The 10,381-nt window shown below is 43.0% G+C and overlaps 1 protein-coding gene across 1 annotated transcript; it reads right to left on the reverse strand.

The window, feature by feature from the left end:
* Positions 1-3,033: 3,033 nt before the first annotated feature.
* On the reverse strand, positions 3,034-8,912 carry LOC133635974 (retinal cone rhodopsin-sensitive cGMP 3',5'-cyclic phosphodiesterase subunit gamma-like). Its single transcript, XM_062029516.1, has 5 exons — positions 8,797-8,912; positions 7,924-7,989; positions 3,806-3,917; positions 3,679-3,713; positions 3,034-3,588 (listed from the first exon to the last, which is right to left on the reverse strand). Exons 2-5 carry the CDS (start codon positions 7,985-7,987, stop codon positions 3,512-3,514), a joined length of 288 nt encoding a protein of 95 aa, XP_061885500.1. The 5' UTR covers positions 7,988-7,989; positions 8,797-8,912; the 3' UTR covers positions 3,034-3,511.
* Between the last annotated feature and the right edge of the window lie 1,469 nt (positions 8,913-10,381).

The raw sequence follows: 10,381 nt of genomic DNA on the forward strand, positions 1-10,381 counted from the left end.
ATATTTCAAAGATGTTCTGAGTGTGTGTTTAATTTTCTTACAGGATAATAAAACAGCAGCAGAAGACTCAATGTTACAATCCAACAACCTGAAGACACATCCTCAGCTTCAACAGATGCCTGTGAATCTGTCAAAGCTGCCCCCATTGATCCTGCTGACTGGCCACACCATTTGACTAATACACTAAGAACCAACCACCTCCGGAAGAACTTTGAACATGTCACGAGGGAGGTGCTGGACATCGAGTCCGAGTGGACCATGTTCCGCACCTCTATTGATCGGAGCTGTGGCCGCAAGGTAGTTGGTGCCTGTCGTGGCGGTAATCCTAGAACCCGTTGGTGGACACCGGCGGTGAGGGATGCCGTCAAGCTGAAGGAGTCCTATCGGGTTCTTTTGGCTCATAGGACTCCGGAGGCAGCGGACAGGTACCGACAGGCCTAGCGGTGTGCGGCTTCAGCGGTCGCAGAGCCAAAAACTCGGACATGGGAGGAGTTCGGCGAAGCCATGGAAAACGACTCCCGGATGGCTTCGAAGCGATTCTGGACCACCATCCGCCGCCTCTGGAAGGGAAAGCAGAGCACTGTCAACACCGTGTATGGTGCGGATGGTGTTCTGCTGACCTCGACTGCGGATGTTGTGGATCGGTGGAGGGAATACTTCGAAGACCTCCTCAATCCCACCAACACGTCTTCCTATGAGGAAGCAGTGCCTGGGGAATCTGTGGTGGGCTCTCCTATTTCTGGGGCTGAGGTTGCTGAGGTAGTTAAAAAGCTCCTCGGTGGCAGGGCCCCGGGGGTGGATGAGATCCGCCCGGAGTTCCTTAAGGCTCTGGATGCTGTTGGGCTGTCTTGGTTGACAAGTCTCTGCAGCATCGCATGGACATCGGGGGCGGTACCTCTGGATTGGCAGACCAGGGTGGTGGTTCCTCTCTTTAAGAAGGGGAACCGGAGGGTGTGTTCCAACTATCGTGGGATCACACTCCTCAGCCTTCCCGGTAAGGTTTATTCAGGTGTACTGGAGAGGAGGTTACGCCGGATAGTCGAACCTCGGATTCAGGAGGAACAGTGTGGTTTTCGTCCTGGTCGTGGAACTGTGGACCAGCTCTATACTCTCGGCAGGGTCCTTGAGGGTGCATGGGAGTTTGCCCAACCAGTCTACATGTGCTTTGTGGACTTGGAGAAGGCATTCAACCGTGTCCCTCGGGAAGTCCTGTGGAGAGTGCACAGAGAGTATGGGGTATCGGAATGTCTGATTGTGGCGGTCCGCTCCCTGTACGATCAGTGTCAGAGCTTGGTCCGCATTGCCGGTAGTAAGTCGGACCCGTTTCCAGTGAGGGTTGGACTCCGCCAAGGCTGCCCTTTGTCACCGATTCTGTTCATAACTTTTATGGACAGAAATTTCTAGGCGCAGTCAAGGCGTTGAGGGGATCCGGTTTGGTGGCTGCAGGATTAGGTCTCTGCTTTTTGCAGATGATGTGGTCCTGATAGCTTCATCTGGCCAGGATCTTCAGCTCTCACTGGATCGGTTCGTAGCCGAGTGTGAAGCAACTGGGATGAGAATCAGCACCTCCAAGTCCGAGTCCATGTTTCTCACCCGGAAAAGGGTGGAATGCCATTTCGGGGTAGGGGAGGAGATCTTGCCCCAAGTGGAGGAGTTCAAGTACCTAGGAGTCTTGTTCACGAGTGAGGGAAGAGTGGATCGTGAGATCGACAGGCGGATCGGTGCGGCGTCTTCAGTAATGCGGACGCTGTATCGATTCGTTGTGGTGAAGAAGGAGCTGAGCCGGAAGGCAAAGCTCTCAATTTACCGGTCGATCTACGTTCCCATCCTCACCTATGGTCATGAGCTTTGGGTTATGACCGAAAGGACAAGATCACGGGTACAAGCGGCTGAAATGAGTTTCCTCCGCCGGGTGGCGGGTCTCTCCCTTAGAGATAGGGTGAGAAGCTCTGCCATCTGGGGGGAGCTCAAAGTAAAGCCGCTGCTCCTCTACATCGAGAGGAGCCAGGTGAGGTGGTTCGGGCATCTGGTCAGGATGCCACCCGAACACCTCCCTAGGGAGGTGTTTTGGGCACATCCAACCGGTAGGAGGCCACGGGGAAGACCCAGGACACGTTGGGAAGACTGTCTCCCGGCTGGCCTGGGAACGCCTCTGGATCCCCTGGGAGGAGCTGGACGATGTGGCTGGGGAGAGGAAAGTCTGGGCTTCCCTGCTTAGGCTGCTGCCCCCGCGACCCGACCTCGGATAAGCGGAAGAAGATGGATGGATGAATGGACTAAGAACCAAATTACTTAGCCGAGGACCCTGTGAGATAAACTCAGACTTCACAGTCCCTAAAAGAGATGGAAGAAGTTTCCATCACCACTACTTCCACATAGTAGTGGAAAACACCCTTACCCTTACGTCATCACCTCAAGTAGCTTGGTGACTGTGACATACGCAGCATTTCTTGTTTAGCACTTAGCACTAAGACAGGATAGGATATAATAAGACATTTATTTATACCACAATGGGGAAATCATTATCACTCAGCTCCTAAAACTTGCAGCTCATCCTCGGTATATTCAGGTTAAAGAAAACAAGTTTTTGATCATTTGTCCATAAGTCGTCGTCGTCATTGGCTCTCACTAATTCTGCCATGATTTGAAGTAGTTGTTTGTTGACGGAAATAACAATAGTTGCTATGCACTCTGTAATATCTGCACCCAGAAAATAAGTTAGGGTAATGCTTAAAATGTCCAAAATATGGTAAAGATAACATGTTATCATGAAAGTGACTGTTACTATATTAAATGCATACTTACAGCATGTCTATAAGATGTTGTTAGAGGTTTTTAATGTTTTTGGAGGGATTTCTAGGCGAAATATATCATATTCCAATTACCTGCCACCGTTTGGGCAGTTCGCCTTGTATGGTACATGTTGAATTGTTTGAACTGTTAACATGATTCTGTGCTGGACTAAAATGCATGCTGGAAATTAACTAACCTAAACCACTTTTTTTTCAATATAAAACTGAAAATATGCCTCCCCCCCAAAAAAACAAAGACATTCAAATAGACTCTTTATTCATCTCCAAGAGAAATTCACAATGATATTACTTTCTTATAAGTTAGCTTTCAACTGCACTTCCATCATCCATGTTGGGAAACCCAAGCAGCAGTACATTAACCTCACATTAACCTCAAACTATATAGCAGAGACCAAGGAAGTGCTTAAACTTTCACTTGTGGTCAACAACAGGAAAAGTTATTTTTGCTCTCGCCATCTCAGAACAATTGTGTCCATTTAACAACCAGCTCTTCCCCATCAGCTGAAGAGGACTACAAGCCATTACCGTTATGTGTACTGTTTTTGTAGTCTGGACTAGAGGATTTCGAAGTGTGAAGAAAGGCCGGACAACTCCATTGAAGGCGCCGCAGCTTGAGAGAAGATCTTTTTGAAGCTAACTTGACTGTGCAATTAATGTATTGTTGTGACCATATCATTTTCTCTTAGAAAAGTCCTTGTCTAGACAATGCCAAACTGGGCCAGGTCACGTAGATCCATGTCGCCAAAAGCCTCCCAGGGGCAGATCACTGCTGCATCTGTAGTAACAGGAAAGAAGCAAACAAAACCATTTCAACCAGTGGAGCTAATGTTTACTTTACAGTATTGTTTGTGCTTTAGTTGTTTACCTCCACTTCCCTCCATCCCAGGGATATCCTCAAATCTAAGATGATAGCATTTTTATTTGTCGTGGACAAGCAGTAGAAAATGGATGGATGGATGTTGACAATGGAAAGTGTAATGTACACAACTTACCCCTTCTGTCCAGCTTTGGGAGCCTTGCTTTTAAACTGCCTGGTCTCTTTCTTAAAGTCTTTGGGGCTGGCTTTGGGACCCTCCACTGATGCCACTGTTGCTGCGTTCATTTCTAGGAGCGCAAAAAAGTGCAACAAAAGTAAGGCACTGGCGATTTTTCCAGAAAAAAAATAGCAGGGTAGCTTAAGTGTTGCTAAAAAAATTAACCTTCAAGGAAAACCTGACCACTAAGTACTGTAAATGATGACAGAAGGATCCATTTACAAACCACCTAATTAATACAAGCCATTACCAGATGCTTTGAAAGTCAGCTACATGAACCACTACACTTCCATCTGAAGGATGGACAATTTATCAGAAGTAAAATGCAGATCTCTTTTGTTTTCTTTTTTGTACTTGTTTTAAAAGGGTCATATTATGTTTTTTTTTCTACAATTAAAACACTACCTTGTAATAGTGATTCGTTGTTAAAAATTTTGCATTGATTATGTTTTACAGACAGCCTTTCTGACCGGCTGTTCAGGATGTGCCGTTTTGTGGGTGATTTTATCCACGTGCCTCCACTTTGACTGCGTCTTCTGCCCGGTAGTCACTAGTCATGTTATAGTTTTAGCACTACCATATCAAGTCTACTGACGGATATAAATTCGAACTAGGGTTGTTTGGTTTACCGGTACTAATAAAGCCCCGCGATACTAACTGACTGAAATCGGTACTAAACTGCCTTTGAAAAGTCTGCAGCGATGACTACAGAGCCGAGGCGCATGATGTTGAGTGTGTCAAAATGCAACACAAGGTGCATACAAGCAATAACAAGCAAGCAATTACAAGCAATAACATCTTGGAGAGGAAGAATGGCAAAAAAGGACAATTCTAATGGTTAATAAAGAGTGTGCGTGGAGCGCAATATGGAGGTATTTGGGCTTCAAAACTAACGATAAAGGTGGCGCTTTAAACAAGGAAGCAATGCTTTAAAACATACCTCGCCAAATGTGGCGATTTGTATTACCACCTTTGCTACAAACTTAGGTAAACATTTAAATAATAATCATTCAGATCTGTACAAGGAGTTTAAATAGTGACAGATAATAATGTATAATGTAATAATGACATTTCCTTCAGGGTCGATGTTTTCGTCGGGGGTAACATCGTTCACTTTACCCGCCAATGGGTCTGCTAAACTCTGCTTTCAGGTCAGAATGACGAGGCCGCTGATTTGTGACAATCTGGTTGCTTTATTATTAGTTTGGCAGGACACAACCAGACTTATTCGTCACTTTAGTGCGCATTGCAGCACTAACTCTCTCTCTCTCTCTCTTTGCTCGCCCACTCACTCACTGACGTCACTCATCCAACACGTTGACATTCTCACAAACACACACACTACTCTCATATGTTAACCAGTCCCCCCCCTGTTGTGCACATGTAGATTTATAACATGTAGATACATAACATTTAGATGCGTAGACGCGCACACAGCTGCTTGGCTTGATGCCAAATATTAGAGTTAGGACCACCCAACTAAAGTTAACTACTGCAAATAAAATGACTGAATTTGGTAACAAATTGCTATCTTTAACAAAGTGTGTTTTACCTGCTACAAGGCTTATCTGTGTACATTTAGCCATAGTTTTTGTTTTTAATACTTAATAATAATTGTATTTTTCTTAAAGCACAGACCAGGTGTGGCAACCATAAATCATGAAACATTTCAATTACCACGTCAATTAAGATTTTTATTATATTCTAATCTAATCCTTGATTATGGCAGACTATATGTAATATGGAAAATTGTAAATTGTTCTCTGAGTGCAACAAGAAAAACACAATGTGTTTAATGCCTTTTAATTTATATTTTTATTTTGGTACTGGTACCAAATTATTAGTATCGGGACAACTCTAGTTTGAATTATACGCTACTTTATATTAGAAATGGCATCAGCAGATGATGCATGTGCATGTACGAGCCAGTCTGCTCCACAACAAGAGGATAAAGAAAAAGAGGAAACTTACTGACAACAGCGTTGGACGACAATATGCAAAGCTTGTGCAAAGCTCTTTGGGTAAATCTCTACAATATAAAGTGCATCCAGAAAGTATTCACAGTGCTTCAGTTTTTCTCCATTTTGTTATCTTACAGCCTTATTCCAAATGGAATAAATTCATTTTTGTCCTCAAAATTTTACAGACAATAACCCATAATGACAATGTGATTTTTAAATTTTTATTTTGCAAATGTATTAAAAGTACAAAAACTAAACAAAAAACATGTACATCAGTATGCACAGCCTTTGCTAAATACTTTGTTGATGCACCTTTGGCAGCAATTACAGCAGGGGTCTCAGACACGCGGCCCGCGGGCCAATTGCGGCCCGTGAGACGTTATTTTGCGGCCCGCACCTTAATATGAAAATTTGACGTTAGTGCGGCCCGCGAGTTTTATATGAATGGCGCTTGACAGTATCATACTTGCCGACCCTCCTGGGAGACTTCTGAATTTCAGAGCCTCATTTCACCCTAACCACAACATTAAGGACATGTCGTGATGGCACTGCTTTTAGCGCCCTCTACAGCCTGTACTAACAGCGTGCCAGCAATGTCACGTGATGTACTTGGCTATTCTACACACTCACATGAGTGACTGCAAGACATAGTTGATCATCAGCCACACAGGTCACACGGAGGGTAGCCGTATAAACAACTTTAACACTGTTACTAATATGCGCCACACTGTGAACCCACACCAAACAAGAATGACAAACACATTTCGGGAGAACATCCGCACCGTAACACAACATAAACACAACAGAACAAATACCCAGAACACCTTGCAACCTGACTCTTCCGGCCTACAATATACACCCCCGCTACCACCAAACACCCCCCCCTGAAATTCGGGAGTCCCCCGGAAAAATCGGGAGGGTTGGCAAGTATGTTGCAAGGGCGGGAAAGCCATTCAAAGAAGGTGAATTCATAAAAAAGTGCATGTTAGATTTTTTAAAGAAATCTTTTATTGCGGCCCAGCCTCACCTAGTTTCTGCATCCAGTGGCCCCTAGGTAAATTGAGTTTGAAACCCCTGAATTACAGCCTCAAGTATTTTTGAATACGATGCCACAAGCTTGGCACACCTACCTTTGGGCAGTTTGGCCAATTCCTCTTGGCCCATTCCTTTTTACAGCACCTCTCAAGATCCATCAGGTTGTATGTGAAGCATTGGTTTTCACCTACGATGTCTCTGTACATTGCTGCATTTATCTTTCCCTCTATCCTGACTAGTGTCCCAGTTCTTGTCGCTGAAAAACATTCCCCTCGCGTGATGCTGCCACCGCAATGCTTCACTATAGGGATGGTATTGGCCTGGTGATGAGCGCTGCCTGGTTTCCTCCAAACATGACGCCTGGCATTCACGCCACAGAGTTCAATCTTTGTCTCATCAGACCGGAGAATTTTGTTTCCCATGTTCTGAGAGTCTTTCAGGTGCATTTTGGCAAACTATTTACTCAGAAATGGCTTCCGTCTGGTCACTCTACCATACAGGGCTGATTGGTGGTTTGCTGCACTTATGGTTGTCCTTTTGGAATGTTCTCCTATTTCTGCAGATGAATGCTGTAGCTCTGACAGAGTGACCATCAGGTTCTTGGTCACCTCCCTGACTACACCAATATGAATGCAGCAATGTACAGAGACATCCTGGATGAAAACCAACGCTTAATTCTCATCCAACCTGATGGAGCTTGAGAAGTGCTGCAAAGAGAAATGGACGAAACTGCTCAAAGATAGGTGTGCCAAGCTTGTGGCATCATATTCAAAAAGACTTGACGATGTAATTGCTGCTAAAGGTGAATTAAAAAAATTAATTGATCAATTGATGAATATTTATGTACTGTTTATGTGATGTTTATGTAAAACATTTTCTTCAATACATTTGCATCATTAAAAAACCCCAAAAACTTTCCAAATTGTCATAACAGTTCTATATGAATTAAATCAGCTAACTAAACTATGGCATAGTTTAGTTAGCTGAGGTATATAATGTACAGTGTATTTTGTCAAAAACTGTATGTGTGTAACGTATTTCTTGTGCTGAGCATTCATAAATCTGCTGCAAAAGACGTACTGGTTGAGGCTCGCAGTAATCCGGCCTCCTGGTGGTAGAGGGCGGTAGTGATCCCAGAGATCATTCCTCGGCCGCAGAAGAGAAAAAATAAAATAAAAAAAAGTTTGCAAGCGATTGTTTATTTCCTCTAGCCTGGACTTTTATTAAAAACATGGAGGATTACATATGTAAAATAAAACAGTTTTCTAAACTGGACTTTCAATGGAAGCAAGAGGTAATAATTAAAGGTATACCAACGCCGGAGCTAAAAGGTTTGCTTTTGACTTCGGGACAGAAGACCCGTTCTTTTCAAACGGCGTGGTACACACGCAAAGGCTGTCCAGCAAGAAAGGTAAGACCATAATAATGCTTTTTTTTATTAAATGTGCTTTTTCGTGTGCTACAGTTGTGTAAAGAATGCTGGTATGAGCTTTTAAACATAACCCGTTAACTGCTGCCAATCACATGGTGAATAAGATACTATTTAGGGTTCACATGTTTGTAAATCTGACTGATGATGCAGTGCCTCACCAGACATTAACCTCACCGCAAGATACTATTTAGGGTTCATATGTTTGTAAATCTGACTGATGATGCAGTGCCTCACCAGACATTAACCTTACCGCACGCCACTGATATATATATATATATATATATATATATATATAGACGGTGTAGGGGTACATCTTGCCTTGGTTCATGGCTGAGACCAGGGATCATGAGCTCGAAAAAGTTTGTGACCACTGCTATAGATACTCGTATCGTATCTGATCAATTTTTAATATCAGACAATTGTCACAGCTGCAATGTCGTGAGCGTATCGGAAGTGAAAAAGCTGTATCAGGACAACCCTAGTAAATATCTACAGTATATGTACACATATATCAAACTCACCGCTGTGTTGTTTGGAAATTTCTGTTTCCAGAAGGTTGGAGAGTCGGCGTGAAGAAAGATGTGCAAAACAAAGAGAAAGGTTCTCTTTCTTTTTGCACTCCCTGTTCTGTGCCCCCCCCCCCCCTCAGTCATGTCCTTTATATAGTGCACTGGTGAAACAAAGCTGCTATTGTGTTGATGCGGGGATGATATCAGGGATAATCTTTAAGAACCTGGGAACAGCCTGTACCTGTGATGTAACATGCTATTTATTGTCCTGTGTCTTTGGAACTTTAATGTCAAGTATTTGTGGCCATGATCCTCTTGTTCTTTCAGATATACTCATATGTACATGAACTTCAGCAAGTGGTTTATGTCTAACTTGTTTAAAATACTACAAGGCACAATACACAAAGTATTACTCGCCACATACTGAAAAGGAGTAGGAAGAAGCATCAACGTAGCTAATCATGCAACGTCTTCACAAAATGATCCTTTATAACAAAGGTTGCTGCACAGAAAAACATTGCGCCAGAAGAGGTGAAATGTGTCCTTCACCGCAAACGTTTCTAGAAAATTGTATGTGGAAAAGGTTGCAATTTCTCACGCAATCTTTGCATAGAGCTCACACAAAGTTTTTCAAACACAGGAATCAGTGACGCCTGATGGTGTCACCACAAAATAAAAACCTCATACTCACATAAAAAACACATAAGGACTACAAAACACACAGCTGTTTTCTGGCGGGCCTTTTAAGCGACGGACATATTGATCCAGACAAGCAGCAGCAATGGTAGAAGTCCCAGCGTCCCACGAAATTTGGTGGGTTGGTTGAAATTCAATTTGAACATGTATGCAATATCAGTATGATACATCACATATTATCACTGTCAACCATTTATAGGTAGATATAATTTGTGGATGAAGATATTTAGTTTGTTTTGTATTGAAATTGCTGACGTCGTGATGTCTTTTGTATTCGTGGCCGTGTTGTTTTTTGTTTGAGTAACAATCAAACCTCTTTAATACACGTAGTGCTAAATTTGACCAGTGGAGGGCGACAACACTAATAGTGATAAGTCACATACAATGTTTGGCGTTTGAATGTTGTATAATTTCTGTATGTGTAAACATTTGTAGTTTATTGTGTAAATATACAACACTGAACCTTCTATTTTATTTATGTAAAATACACAATGTAAAATTATGTATTTTATGTTTATATTTTCAGTCTTAGAAACCTAAATGAAGGAAAAAGTGTAAAGAAATAAAATGAAGGAAGGAAAATAATTTTTAAAAAAAGGATTATCTATGCAACAAAAACTGGAGCTTCGTTTTCTTAACTAGCTGCACACGCTGGAAACGAGTAGTGAGGGCAGAATAATTAATTTATTGACAGTGCAGTGTGAAAGCCAATGTGTCTACTTTGCAATAAAGTAAACGCAGTCTCAAAGAAATATAACCTGCGGAGGCACTTTCTCACGAAAGCACTTTGAACATGTCACAAGGGAGGAGCTGGACATTGAGTCCGAATGGACCATCCATACCTCTATTGTCGAGGCGGCCAATCGGAGCTGTGGCTGCAAGTTGGTGCCTGTCGTGGCGG

The sequence above is a fragment of the Entelurus aequoreus genome, linkage group LG02 (assembly GCF_033978785.1).
Source record: "Entelurus aequoreus isolate RoL-2023_Sb linkage group LG02, RoL_Eaeq_v1.1, whole genome shotgun sequence".
Taxonomy (NCBI): Eukaryota; Metazoa; Chordata; class Actinopteri; order Syngnathiformes; family Syngnathidae; genus Entelurus; species Entelurus aequoreus.

Coding starts and splice junctions, on each gene's coding strand:
- LOC133635974 (XM_062029516.1), bottom strand. CDS start 7,987: ATGATCTCTGGGATCACTACCGCCCTCTACCACCAGGAGGCCGGATTA. Junction 3,918..7,923: donor ATTACTGCGAGCCTCAACCA/GTACGTCTTTTG, acceptor TTGCGCTCCTAG/AAATGAACGCAGCAACAGTG. Junction 3,589..3,678: donor TGGGATGGAGGGAAGTGGAG/GTAAACAACTAA, acceptor CTGTTACTACAG/ATGCAGCAGTGATCTGCCCC.